The sequence below is a fragment of the Gopherus flavomarginatus genome, chromosome 9 (assembly GCF_025201925.1).
Source record: "Gopherus flavomarginatus isolate rGopFla2 chromosome 9, rGopFla2.mat.asm, whole genome shotgun sequence".
NCBI classification, from domain to species: Eukaryota; Metazoa; Chordata; order Testudines; family Testudinidae; genus Gopherus; species Gopherus flavomarginatus.
In genome coordinates, this window is record NC_066625.1 from 13621446 (window position 1) to 13636214 (window position 14769).

At 41.9% G+C, this 14769-nt stretch overlaps 1 protein-coding gene across 2 annotated transcripts in view; it reads left to right on the top strand.

Annotated features, from left to right (window-relative positions):
* Positions 1-14769, top strand: part of PRKAR1B (protein kinase cAMP-dependent type I regulatory subunit beta) — a 115071-nt gene that overhangs the window by 11801 nt on the left and 88501 nt on the right. For both annotated transcript variants that reach the window (XM_050966346.1, XM_050966347.1), the window contains exons 3-4: positions 9255-9425; positions 14121-14212. In XM_050966346.1, the coding sequence (XP_050822303.1) occupies positions 9255-9425; positions 14121-14212 (263 nt within the window). The remainder of the gene's footprint in view (positions 1-9254; positions 9426-14120; positions 14213-14769) is intronic.

Below are 14769 nucleotides of genomic sequence, written 5' to 3' on the forward strand. Positions count from 1 at the left end.
ACAGCTTTGCCCATATTAATCACTCTAAATAAAGTGCATAGGAGATAGAAATAATAACAAATAAAATGGAAATGTAAAATTGGCATAAATTGGATCTACCTTGAAACATGTTTAAGAAACTGGGCAAGACTGAGAGAGTTTGGTTTTAAAGTAAAGAGACACTATCAAGTGCTTTTAAACAGTATTTCTGTAACCATTCTGCCAGATGGTGTCAGCAGCAACAAGAGACAGGTTTAATATAGGGGTTCCTCTTAAAATTACAAAAAATACCCCTGTCTTGAGTTCCCACCCAGAAATCTAACTAACTGCCCCCACTTGGCGCCTCTAATAGGTCGTAGTTGCTCACTTTCAAGCACTGAGTCTGGTTCACCAACATCAAATCTGCTCTGGAGGAATATTGTTTAGCTATAAGAATAGCATTTAGAGAAGCACCAGAAACTGATGGCAGTTGTGCTTTTACAAAAAAAATTTAAGTAAATCTGGATTTTTCAAAGGAAAAATCTTAAAGACACATGGCACCAAATTATGTCTGTTTTGATCAGTGACATTTTAAAAGAAAGGTCTGTTGCAAAACCTTGTGAGTTTAATAATTTGCAGCCTTTCTGGGTAAATATTAGTGATAAAAGGATATTGATGAAGAACAAGTCTTCTCAACCCTAACCCCATTTAAGGTCCCCTAGCACCTTTACTAATTACTCTTTTTTACTGATCCATCTCCCCATCTTTATGTTTTCTTCCATATGGCCTACTATCCATGAATCCTCAACCCAGTCTAATGTGGGCCAACACCCTCCTACTTTAAATCTCTTCTTAGAATTCACTTAATCAAAAAATCCATTTAACCCCAGCTCCCTTCTCCCTACACCAGGGGTCGGCAACCTTTCAGAATTGGTGTGCCGAGTCTTCATTTGTTCACTCTAATTTAAGGTTTCACGTGCCAGTAATACAATTTAACGTTTTCAGAAGGTCTCTTTCTATAAGGCTATAATATATAACTAAACTATTGTTGTATGTAAAGTAAATAAGGTTTTTAAAATGTTTAAGAAACTTCATTTAAAATTAAATTAAAATGCAGAGCCCCTCGGACTGGTGGCCAGAACACAGGCAGTGTGAGTGCCACTGAAAATCAGCTCGCGTGCCACCTTCGGCACCCGTGCCATAGGTTGCCTACTCCTGCCCTACACCATGAAGTGATAGTGAATCAGAGAGAAACTAAACCAACCTGTGGAACTATTGAGATGTTCTTAAAGAAAATGGTGAAGTTATCAATTTACTTTTCTTGCATTTCATCCTCTACATACCTAGTGTCTGTATGTGAGTGCTATATAAATAATACATGATAGTAATTTACTATGTAATTTTGTTTCTAAAACATTCCAAAATGCCACAGGGACTTGGTGATGGAGATTATCTACAGAACATGAAAAAGAAATTTGTTTCTAAGCCTGATGAGTTTCCAGGAAGTAGTGTCAGGGACTTAATGTATCATTTTCTATCCATAATTTTGTTTTTTTCTCTCCATTTATTAGTCTTCTCTTTTCAGCAGTATCATTTAATCAGTAAACGCAAGCAAAGAAATTTAGGAACTGATTTTTCAGGATGCCAATTTGATTTGCAGAGTGTTATCAGATCAGAACCACATCTTTTTGGTACCTCTGTCATTTACTAAAGCACTGTAAATACATCGGAAGCATGTTGGGGGAGAGCAGTGAGGTGTCATGGAACATGGATAACTGAGGAGTGATACTACAAAGAGGAGTTTTTGAGGCGCCTTCATGGTTTACCTCAAAGAAATTATCATTTTTTCTTCCTGTGCTCTAAGGGCCAATTTCTGCCACCCTTACACTAAATAAATCCTTATTCCTCGGCTAGTTTCACTGAGTTCAGTAGCGTTACTTGTGGATTTAGGTATTCCCCAGTATAAATGAGAACAACAGAATCTGGCTGTAAGTAAACAGCTGTGGATTTGGCATTGTACATCCTGTAATATTGGCAAAGTTGAAAATTTTCAGGCAGAAGCATTGATATTGCTGAAAAGTGCAGCAAAATATCCTTGCAGTTCAATCTGAAGTGATGTTTATCTATTAGAAGCGAAGCTGTTTTAAGTGATTTTTTCTTCACATACTAGGTATATATACAGATGTATTCTTGGCTTGGATTTTAAAAAGCAGAACCTTTGGCTACAGTTCTCTCTGTTTGGTACTATGAGCTTTTAAACATTGAAAATACCTTCTGTGTTTTGTAACATAGCCTTGCTACTTTATAGTGAAGTATATATACGAAACTAGGGCAATGGTGGTAATGGAATGAGATTCTGCAAGGCATTGAAGTGGAAGACAAGTTTTAATGCGATACAGGAGGTAAGAGGAAGCCAGTGAAGGGATTCGAAGATGAACAGGATGTGGGCAGAGTCAAAGAAGAGAGGAATGTTTTGGCAATAGTGTTTTGCTTAGATCATTGTATTGGTACAGCTGCGCCTCTGCAACGCATCTGGTGAAGATGCTCTGCCAACAGGAAAACTCTCTCTTGTCGGAATAATAAAACCACCTCCACAAGCGGCAGAAGCTATGTTGGCGGGAGATGCTCTCCCACTGACATAGCGCTGTGCACGCAAGCACTTGTGTTGGTGTAACTTCTGTCACTCAGGGAGGTGGTTTATTCACATTCCTGAGCAATATAAATTCTGCCGACATAGGCTGTAGTGTAGACATAGTGTAAGAAATGGGTAAGGACATTAGTGGTAAGGGATGGATATTAAAAGACAGATTTCAGAGATGCCATGGAAGAGGCAATGACAGCATTTAACAGCCTGGATGTAGGTGGGGCAATGCTGAGGATTGGGTCAAAAAGCCACACTAAAGTTACAAGCTTATATGATGGGGCAGATAGTGGAGTTGTCTGTGGTGATGATGACAGGATTGGATGAGAAGATACGTTCATTTTTCTCCCTGGTGAGATGTAGATGGAGGGGGGACATCGGTGCGGAGCTGACAGAAAGGCAGTCAGAGATGTGAGGACTGCAGAGTCAGAGAAATAGGGGTAGAGAACTGCAAAATTCCCGTCAACTTCAATAGGCTTGGAATGAGTCCCACACTGAGGAGATAAAACCAGCACTGCCAATAAAGTGGAATAGTTTGACCTAATAAGTCTATTGCAGTTCTAATCTTTATAATTCCAGATGGCAGTCTCTAGCAATGACTGAATGGTCATGAAAACTGAATTACTTTCTCCTTCCTAGTGGTGATCACTCCGGGTCAGTTCTGGGGGCAAAAATCAGGAAGATTGCTCAGTCATTAACAGTGTTGCATATTGTCTGTGGGTAAATAGGACACAGATTTCAGGGCCATCAATTAAGAAACTTTCTTGAGGACTAAACTTGGAAAACGAGAAAATATTTCAGTTGGAGAGCACTCTGTGTGGGTGGCAGTTTTAGAACAAAGTGAATAACTTGTGGGGAGCAAAGTGGAAATCACTTAATGAAACTTAATGGCCAGCTTTGCTTTTGAAAGTATTTCTGGAATGTTATTGTAAAGCTATACAGTGATTTGTACCTTGTCAAGTGTCATAGGTCTCTGTGCTTTCACATTGTGAGTTTTCAGACAATGACTGAGCATGAAAAGTAGATACGGGAGGAGGAACTACTGCAAATGAATTTCTCCTTGAAAATGTACAAACTCAGAAAGAAGAGAGTCTGTGGGTCAGGAAACATACTCTTGAACTCAAGTATGAAAGGAAGAGACTAACTCAAACACTTGTTCAGCATTGTGACCAGTTGCAATGCTTTGGCTCATGCTCTATGAAAACACTAATTGGAGAACTAAATGACCTATTACTTTGAGGTCAGCACACTAAATTCTTTTGTGTCGTGCTCCAAACCCTCCCAGGACAAGTTCCTGAGCTACCGTCACACATACATTAGATAAACAGACATTTACATTTTATTTTTTTTAATTTTAGGCAAGAATGACATTTCTTGTTCCCTTTCCAATTTTTGTTCCTAATTCTACATCCACCCAAGCTGCCAACTGTAGTACTCCAAGTTCACAGTCCAACTCCCTTGAATTTGCTGGGAATATTATGGACTGCCTTGAATTTTATGGTATTTGATCAGGACCCAAATGATTTTGGTGGCAGTAGGATCACACTCTTTGTAGATGAAATGGTTTATATTATTGTAAGGCAGTGATGTGGATTTGTAACTTATGTGGTTCCACTACAGTAGTGGTTTAACACATGCCAGGCCCAAGGCTCCTCTTACTACCTCAGTGTAAGGTTGGAGTAATTCCACTGAAGTCAGTGCAGTTACTAGTGTAAAAGTCAAGAAAATAAGGCACTTGCTATTGGATTTGATCCAATACTACCACCTGTTATACAGTGGTCTAGTCTGTATGCCTATTTTCTCCATAGACTATCATTTTAAATTGAAAATATGATTTCCCTGCTGTTGTGAATTCTCTGTGCCATTCCAATAGAGAGTGAGAAAGCCTGTTGTCATGCCAACAAAAGAATGGTGAGGTGTTTACTTGAAAGTGAGTTCTGCACAAGCATTCATAGCAAGCTATGTCTGATGATCAGTGTTTGAACTAATCTTAAGAGAGTCTCTTCTTCCTTCAAAATATTTGCTCTGTTTATGGAGTTTTACCCCAGGATATAAGGAAGATGGCTATTTGAGAGCAATACCCTGGACACAGGGTATGCTTTTGTTTTCAAAAAGCACTCTTGAGTTCAGTAATGGAAAGCATACGTAGACTACAAATAGCAGCACATGGAAAAGCCAACCAGTCAACTGTCTGCGGCTTATATAAAGAGAGTTTATAGCGAAGAGACTTCTTTTTAAAATGAATCATATGGTAACTCACTTTTATAATTATTTAATATTTTTTGGTTTATACTGTAATTGGGTTTAAGAGGCGTGTGAATTATGATATTATGTTACCTCACTGAACCTTTTACAAATTTGTACTGTGCTAGGGGACATAGTAGTTATTAATTCTTCACAGATGCCTATTATACAATATACAAAACACAAGAAAAAGCATGTGTGTAATATTCAGACATTGCAAATAAATCATTTTCTGTAGTAATATATGTCATGTATGAAAAGAAAGTGTAAGTGCAAAGTAACATTATATAATTATTTACCTGTCTATCTGGTTTTAATAGTATACCTTTCACTGTACTTTCAGAATTAAAGTGTTTACTAGCAGAATATTGTCTTCTTAGAAGGAGTATGGATTTTTAAGTTTGCAATCAAGCGTCTGGAGAAACTGTTTATAGTTTTGGCCACTCTGAATGAACAGAGTTTATTATACAACTGAAGAATTACATGAAGTTAAAAATGCAGTGTGGGTTATTAATATTTGAAATTCTTCAAAAATAGATCATTTTGACGTTAGTAAACATTAAAATTAGAGATGCGCAGAACTTTTGTATGTTCTTTAAGAATGTTTGCTTTGCTATAGCTGCGTACTTCTTCTCAATAAGACGGTGCATCCAGACCCTTACTGTGTGTGTATGTTGTGGGGAGGAATCTGGTGAGAATGTTCTGCATGATTCACTGTTCTGAGAGTGTATAAAATCCAGTCTAGCCATCCTCTAACCACATGATTTATAGTTTGAGATAGAATTGAAGACATTTTCAGTAGCTTGGAGCTCTGTTTTTCAAGTCGGTGAATATTCCCATAAAATCAGTTTGTTCTGTGCCTGTACAGCACCTAGCACAATGGGTCTTGCAGAAGTGCCTAGGATTCCAAATAGTAAAGGGAGGTTGTCTCCCACAGGAGCACACTCGGCATGCTGCAGAATCATGCGTTTTGTCTGGTCTCCAGAAAAGTTCAGTAGTTTAGATCTTAAAAATTATCTTTGACCAAAACAAGGATGTGCTAGGAGCTGTCATTTTGAATTATGCAGCTTGAGAAATACTAATTTGTGCCTTAACTCAGCCACCAGCAATATAGTCAGTGTTGATGTAAAAAGTACTTTTGGATTAAGAAAGGAAGCAGTATCAATAAGAGTGGAGAAAGTGACTAGAACAAGACGAGAAATGATAAGCAGCATAGCTTGATTTGTCAGACATTCATAAACATCTATGGCAAGCCATGTATTAATCATCTGTTTTTCTTACAAGCTTTAAAGTTGTGGACATGTGCCAGTAAAACAGGACACATTTTATGTAGGACACTCTTTTCTGGTGTCATACCTGATGAGCTAACCATAACTCATTTCCTGTGTCAACAAAACCAACTGGTTAAGATGGTAATTAACCACATGTCTATCACTGGTACCCTCATCCTTCCTCCTCCACTCCCTCCATGTGTTGCACACAAATTAGATAAGAATTTCCAAGACAGGAGCTGTTTTTTGGTGTCACCATCTAGCACAATGGGGCACTAATATTACTGGGGACTTTGAGTGCTACTATGAAAGTAGTTTTGTTAAATTAAATTTTGGGGAAGTTAAACAAATTCAGTGGATCATAATACATTTTGATAAACATCATTGACTGCCACACACATTTGTAAGTCCCAGGACTTTTTCCCCATACTGTTTCTCTCCCCTGTTAGTCTCTCTTCGGGGATTCCCCATCGTTTTCTATATTGTTTTTGCAGGAGTGGCAATTCGGAACACAGCCTTTCTTTTGGCCAGCTGGCGCTAAACCAACCATCAATTTTCATTGTACTCCAGGGACTGGCTCAGATCTCATTTATTCAGTTTTTACATGGATGTGACTCCATTGACTTCAGAGGAGTTGCTTACACTGTCATAAATCAGGAGTGAGATTAGAATTGGCCCCCAGCAGTGGAGATTCCAGAATATACAACCTATTGAAAAAGGTCAGCCAGCAGGTTTGCTGTGTTCTGGTGGTGGGAAACCTGGAACAGAGCTTCTTGCAGAGGTGCAGTGGTCTGATTAATGTGTGGCTTTTGATTTAGACTCTTTCCTTAAGAAACATAGTCATGACAAAGTCTGTGCTTTTACCCACTCCCTCATGAGTATCTTCCCATGGGACATTCAAAGGTTCTATAGATCAACTGGAAAAAAAAAGATTTTGGAAGGTAAGTGGTAGGAGTACTTCCCACAGCAGTACTAAACCACTGAAAGCAATGAAGATATGTTGGCGGATAATTGGTGAGAGAGTCAGGTCTAGCATTATGGCACATTATTATGAATTATGCAGAGTAATAGAGTCCTTGATGGGTTAGGTGGCCTAGTGGTTAGCAAACCCAGTGCCACCTCCTGGTATGGTTGCCAACTTTCTAGTTGCACAAAACCAAACATCCTAGCCCTGCCCTTTCCCAGAAACCATGCCCCTTCCCCACTCCTTCCCAGAGGCCCACCTCCACTCATTACATTCCCCCTTCTCAGTGGCTCGCTCTCCCGCACCCTCACTTACTTTCACTGTGCTGGGGCAGAGGGTTGAGGCGCGGGAGGGGGTGAGGGCTATAACTGGGTGTGCAGGCTCCAGGGTGGGGCCAGAAATGAGGGGTTCAGGGTGCGGGAGGGGGCTCTGGGCTGAGGCAGGGAGCTGGGGTGCAGAGGGGGTGAGGACTCTGGCTGAGGGTGCATGCTCTAGGGTGGGGGTGAGGCTGGGGATGAGGGATTTGGAGTGCGGGAGGAGGCTGCAGGTTAAGGCAGAGGTTTAGGGTGTGGGAGAGGATGAGGGCTCTGGGCTGGGGGTTATGGCTCTGTGGTGGGGCCAGGCATGAGGGGTTTGGGGTGCAGGAAGGGGCTCCAGGCTGGGGAGTGGGGCTGAGGGATTTGGAGTGCAGGCGAGGGCTGCGAGTTGAGGCAGGGGATTGGAGTGGGGGGCTGGGGAGGGCTCTGGGCTGGAGGTGCTGGCCCTGGAGTGGAGCCAGGGATGAGGGGTTTGGGTTGCAGGGAGGTGCTCCAGGTTTTGGGGGGGAGCTCAGGGCTGGGGCAGAAGGCAGGATCTTGGTGTTGGGGCATGGGATTACCTTGGGCAGCTCCTGATCAGTGATGCAGCATGCTGCCTGTCCTGGCATCACACTGCACCTGCCCTGCAAGCAGTCAGTAGGTCCGGGTCCTAGGCAGGGGGCCAGGATGCAGGAGGCACAGCCTCTCCAGCTCCCATTGGCTGGGAACCGGCCAATGGGAGTTCAGAGCCGGTGCTCGGGGTGAGGGCAGCACATGGAGCCCAGTGGCCCCCCGTCTAGGAACCAGACCTGCTGGCCACTTCCGGGGTGCTGTGCGGTGCCAGCCAGGACAAGTAGGGACTCGTCTGCCTTAGCGCCACAGCACGGCCAGCCGTACCTTTAATGGCTTGGTCATTGGTGCTGATTGTAGCTGCCAGGGGCCCTTTTCAAACAGGTGTTCTGGTCAAAAACCAGCACCTGGTCACCCTACTTCCTGGTGGAGATGTCTTACAGTTTTGGTCCTTCTTTAATCAGAAGTGCGGTGATGGGGCAGGTGGTTTGGGTCCCTCCTGTAGCAGGGCAGAGATAGTTGCCAGCCCTCCAAGATTGGCCTGGAGTCTCCCAGAATCGGCATTGACTTCCTGGTGACTATTGAAAGCAATCCGGGAGATTTTAATAGGATATTTTAAGAAAATGACATTACATCATGTTGAGGCAAAAATATCTCCCGGAATAACTTTAGTCAGAGTTGGCAACCCAGCCTGTTCACTCCACCAGACGCCAACCCAGGGCCCTAGGAGAGTAAACAGTGCCTGGACCCGAAGGTGTCCTCTGAGTTACCCTCCCTGGGTCACTTCCTACTGCTGCTTTCCTCTCTCAGCTTACATCCAAGATAAGGTGGAAAACAAACTGTCAGTCTCATCCAGGCTCAGCATATGGCCATATTCCCTCAGGGAGGCTTCTCCAGTGCCCTTGTCAGGAGCTTCAGGATAGGTCTGTCCTCCTCCCCAGCCTCCCTCCTTTTGAGCTGGGTTCCTCCCTTTTCAACCCTTTCTCCAGTTGGAGCATGCCCTGCAGGGCTAGAGAGGTGGGGCTACCAAGACTCACTACCGTCCTTCAACCCCTTCCAGCCCAGTGTTGGGTTTGTATACCCCATCGCATGCAGATTGTGTTGGCTGGTTTTCCTTCATACAGTTCACTAGTGTTTAATTGTCCTTCATCAAAACACACACAAGTGCACAAATGTAAAAGCATTGATTAAGATGTAGAAATGAATAAATTGCTGTGAGTTACCAAAGAGAAATATACCAAGTTTTATTTAGGGTGGCAGCTACCTAGCTATGAAGGGAAAATACATCTCTATCTTCTTTTCACTTACAGGAAGAATGCAAACAAATATTGGCTCGCCAGAAATCTAATTCCCAGTCAGATTCTCATGACGATGAGATTTCTCCTCCTCCTCCAAACCCGGTGGTGAAAGCTCGACGCAGAAGGGGAGGTGTCAGTGCTGAGGTGTACACTGAGGAAGATGCTGTTTCTTATGTTAGAAAGGTAACGTGTTAGCAACTGTTTGATTCTGAAGTGTATGTTACAATCAAGTGATCTGTTTACATTTTACTCTGTAAAGCATCATTGCAATGGTTGGGGTCATTTTATATTGCCACTGCTTCTGAAGAAATGCCAAGCACAAATTAAGAATAAACAAAGCAAGAACTAGAAGTTTGCAGTCTGTGGAAGCCCTGGACTCTACTTCATGGAGCTCTTTCAACCAAATCAATTTGTGTTTATAAAATTAAATGTGTTTAATCATTGGCTGGTGGTCCCAAGAGCATGGACTTTTGCTCATCCCACATTCATCTTCAGGTATTTCTAATTTTACATTAGAGATTCATAAGGTCTTAAACTTGGCTTTGCAAAAGCTTTGCATATCTTAGATGAATCAATAAGTGACACCAGAAATACTGGACATTATGGGCCAGATTTTCAAGCGCTCAGTCCCCACGGTTGGGCTCAGCTGTACATTTATGGACAAATTTTAAGAATAACTGAGCACCCAGTGTGCTGAGCTCTGTAGAAGATCTGGTCCTAATTGTGGATTCTGAGCTCTCTAAAAAACATGGGCCTATAATACATAGTACGGTAGTATTTTTAATTAGAAATATTAGCTTGTTAAAAATTAACATGAATATTTGCTGTCCTGCAAGGGATCCACATAGACTGCCTGGCTCCCTTTTCAGGATTGAGTAATGAATGCCAATTTACACATGTGCAACTGTTTTAATAATTTCATTGCTTTTGAGTGTCAACATTATTGTAGGCATCTGGTGTCAATGGGTGGAAAGATTTTCTTTCTTCATTTACAAATGTTGGCTAACAGTTACCTCCAGCAACAGCTGTTGCTCCAATGTCTGAAGTAGCTCTCTCACCAAAAAGAGTTTATTTTATAGGAACACATTTTGTCAACCATTACTTTTGGGCAGGGTATTTTTTTTCTGTTCGTGATGGTGCATGCCTTTGTCATCCTCTTATGGTATGGGCTCACTGACTGCTATTGCATCTTCCCTCACAAGAAACAGACACCTGGGAGAGCTTTCAGCCTAAAGCCAATTAGAGAAGAGTATTCTCCCAGCATTTAAGTCAAATAATGCTGGCAACTATTCAGTACATTTTAAAAAACACTATAGTTAAACTGTTAATGCATGGCACTGTTTAAAAAAGCATTTACGTGATATTTTAAAAGGCACTTTCAACTACTTAGTATTTTCTCTCCACAGTTCTTAATATCTTCTTTAAAAACTTTAAAATCCCCCACAAATTTTCTCTCTGCTCATTATGGGCCCAGTCCAACTCTTCTGAAGATCGGTGGAAGTGTTCCTCCATATTCCTTTGGATGTTTTCTGATGTTCCTAGCTGAATCTGAAATGAACACAACTTTGTTTACTTCCTTCTATCAAGAATGATGTCAGTACAAGCTTACTGTGAGGCTGGACAGGCAGTTGCTGCAAAGCTCGAAGTACAGTACAGATTATTTTCTGTGTTCTGCATAGAGATGATATGAAATTAATTTCTTAGAAGCAGACTGTGTTTAAATAATATTCTAGGGGAATATTTGTAATGCTAAGAAATAAAGAACTAGGAGGTTTTGTTGGAATACTTTCTTCAGTGTCATCAGCACATGAATCTACTCAGGATGTTGCAGAAGTATGGGTGACAGAGCCATCAGCAATGCAGAGATAAACGGAGAAAATGACATATAGAACATCCAGGATGTTTCCAGCCTCGCTAGAATCATGCAGCAAGAGAACTCACACCAGTGTTTCTCTGGCAGAGTAGGACACTGACAATAAGCTCTGAGCTTTTCTCATAGTGAGCTAGCTTGTGTCTAACTCTTATTTTGATATTAGGAATTCTGACTCTCTACTCAAGTGAAGGTGAAATGTTGCCCTCTGATAAGTATATGTGCTGCCATTGACTTCTCTACACCTTTGACTAGAGGAAATCAATGGGAGCTGAAACAACCAGGAGTCCTTGTGGCACCTTAGAGACTAACAAATTTATTTGGGCATAAGCTTTCATGGTCTAAAACCCACCTCATCAGATGCATGGAGTGAAAAATACAGTAAGCAGTATATATATCACAACACATGAAAAGATGGGAGCTGTGTTGGTGAAGATAGAATTCGGCCTTTGAGCCTTTACCAAGGTGGCTGTCACATTATTCTGTACCAGATATGGACTGGCTACAGAGCTTACTTATACAGATCAGATGTGTTCATCATAAGATCCTTTAATGCTCTGCCAGCTATAGCAGTAGTTTGTTTAAATAAGGTACAGCATTACCTTGATATAACGCTGTCCTCGGGAGCCAAAAAATCTTACTGCATTATAGGTGAAACCGCGTTATATCGAACTTGCTTTGATCCACCGGAATGCGCAGCCCGGCCCACCTGGAACGCTGCTTTACCTCGTTATATCTGAATTCGTGTTATATCGGGTTGCGTTATATCGGGGTCGAGGTGTATTTTATACATAGTGCCACCTAGTGGCTAAACCAGATACTATAGTTTAGCATACCATTATAGCAGAGGCTCTCAAACTTTTTACTGATGACTCCTTTGTCTCTGAGTGCGACCCCCACCTTTATAAATTTAACCCACTTTTTTATATATTTAACACATTATAAATGCTGGAGGAAAAGCGGGGTTTGGGGTGGAGGCTGACAGCTTGCGACCCACCATGTAATAACCTTGACCCTGAGGGGTCCCGACCACCAGTTTGAGAACCCCTGCATTATAGACAATGGCACTTTTCCTTAAAATAATTCTAGGGTTGTTCTTTGTTCGACGCTGCAAAAGGGTTGTCATGCATCATTCCCCCCACTGGAAATAGCCTTCCTCTGTCTGGGTTGGCTCTCTGGCCTAATCAAGATCCCTTCCCTGCCAGATTAATAAGGGAAGGGACGAACAGCCGAAAACAAGCCTTTCTCCCAGTGGGAAAATGGCTTACTTCTGCCTAAATTAAAGAGGGGTAAGGGAAAAACCAACAATAAAACCCCCAAGCCCAAGGCCTGCTCTTCGCTCTTGTCTCTTGGGATTTTTCCCTGGGCAGTGTGAAAGGGATAACAAGAAGAAGTAGTTCAGTCTTTTAAGGCTGACTCTCACTCACAGCCTCTGTGGGGTCAAAGGGATTCTAAACTAAGCAAAATAAAGCTGATCCCTTTTGAGTAGAGGAAGGACCGTACAGAAGCATATCTCACCTCCTCACTTATTTCTTACCCTGTACTCCCTTAAGGCCCCCTTCTCACCTGTCTCCACCCCTCCTGAGTGCCTGTGCCTCCTCCTATGGCAAATTGTTAACCCTTTCCCTGCTAGATCAGGATAATGTCTGTCTACTCTGTGACAGATACATCCTAAAATACTGTCAGATGCTTTACTTTTCAGACTATAGATTTCATTGGTGATATGAAGGCCAGCTCTTCGTTCTGTGGGATTTCTCCGAAAATGTAGATTGCTCTTCCTGTGTGATTATACTCCAGAACTCAAAATATTTTCCTTTTGCTTAATTAACTTATTTTCTTTAATTAATTTTTTGGTGGGAGATTGGAGATGCTTCTGACATAGGAATGTGTACAGTAACTGGAATAATGCAGGAGTTCTGTTTGTTTCATGAGATTGTGTCAATTGCCAGAATATTTTTTCTCCATTATTCATCCTGGAGCATCTTTAAGACAAGGGGAGCAGTAAAGCATTGCCATACATTCCTGTCTCTGACTTGTCTTTCCATTACGCCCAGCCAGGTCCTGTCCCTGCATATGATGTCCCGTATCTAGTCAGTGGTCAGCCTGTAGGTCAGACTGGCCTTGGTTGCACTTGCATTATTTTCTCTGGCATCCTATCATCTATTTGATACGGTGTCTCCACCATTGTAGTCTTTTTGATTGCAGCCAATCCCAAACCCTGGTTTCACATCCTATGTCCCTCTAACTTATTCATTTGTCTTACAATCATTCCATGTTACACCTGCCAACTTCCGAATATCTCTACTGCCTCCAGCCTTCTGATGTCTGCTTCCTTTAATGCAACTGCTTCCAGACCATACAGTAATACTGTTAATACACTGGTTTGATATTATGGACTGATAAAGAAGAAAATTTCACAAAAAATGAATAGGTCACATGTTTGTATTTTGTAAGACAAAGAAACATCACTCATGTTTTATGTTTAGAGGTACATTGCTTCTGATGTTGCTTTGGGGAGAGGAAGTGTATGAAAAGTGTTTTCCTCAGTCTATTAAAAAAATACATGAAATATGAAAGAAGTTTGCGTAGCTGCTGTCAGTTCCTGCTGAATTTTTGCCCCGTACTGTATAAGGATATTTTATGAGATGAGGAGGGGCAAGAGGAGGAGAGGCTACCATACATATCTGTTCTTATTGTTATATTAGTAACATTAATTCTTGTACCCAGGCTGTCAAAATTGGAATGTATTGCTTTCTCGGTGGTTTTATATTAAATTATAAATCTGACTCAGCAACGTGAAACAAGCTGCATCCATCATATTGACAAGTATCAGGGGGTAGCCGTGTTAGTCTGTATCCACAAAAACAACAAGGAGTCTGGTGGCACCGTAAAGATTAACAGATTTATTTGGGCATAAGCTTTATTGAGTAATGCAGTCTTTTAGACATCAAGATATGTAATGAAACAAAGCCAGAACTGTAACTTTGTGTGTATCTTTTCCCCCACAGGTTATTCCAAAGGACTATAAAACAATGACTGCTCTGGCAAAAGCCATCTCCAAGAATGTGCTCTTTGCTCACCTTGATGACAATGAGAGAAGGTATGAGGAGGTGTTATTATCTCAGCTTTTTAAATTAGTGGAATACTTTACTTGAACTAAAGACAAATTCTCCATAAAACTTGCCGCATATGCTGTTGCAGCCTAGACAGCTTTATGGGACTTAGAACCTCACCCATGGGTTATTGGTGGATTTGGATTGTGGCCAGAGTCTACCTAGCCCTTATGCAGGGACATAGTGGGGGTGAGTAAGGAGGTGACGGCCAGTGGAGCTGCTCTCCCTTGCATGAGCTGTGTAAGAACCATTCAGAATAGCCGTTCCTGAATTCAGGGGTGTGCAGGGATTGCTTTGTTCCTACCTCCTGGGAGAACATGGCAGCCTGGAGGGGCAGGGAGCATAGGAAGGAGTGAAGCCATGGACAGGTGCTGGCCAAGTATACAGGGCAGTGTGTGTGTGTGTGTGTGTGTGTGTTTGTGTGTGTGTGTAATACTGAATCACAGAGCAGCTGCAGAGCCTCTCCCCAAAGGGTCCTTCAGGCTCCAAGCCCCTTATATGGTTTTCTCAAAAAGTGGAGAACTGGATCCTCTTTTCTACACTC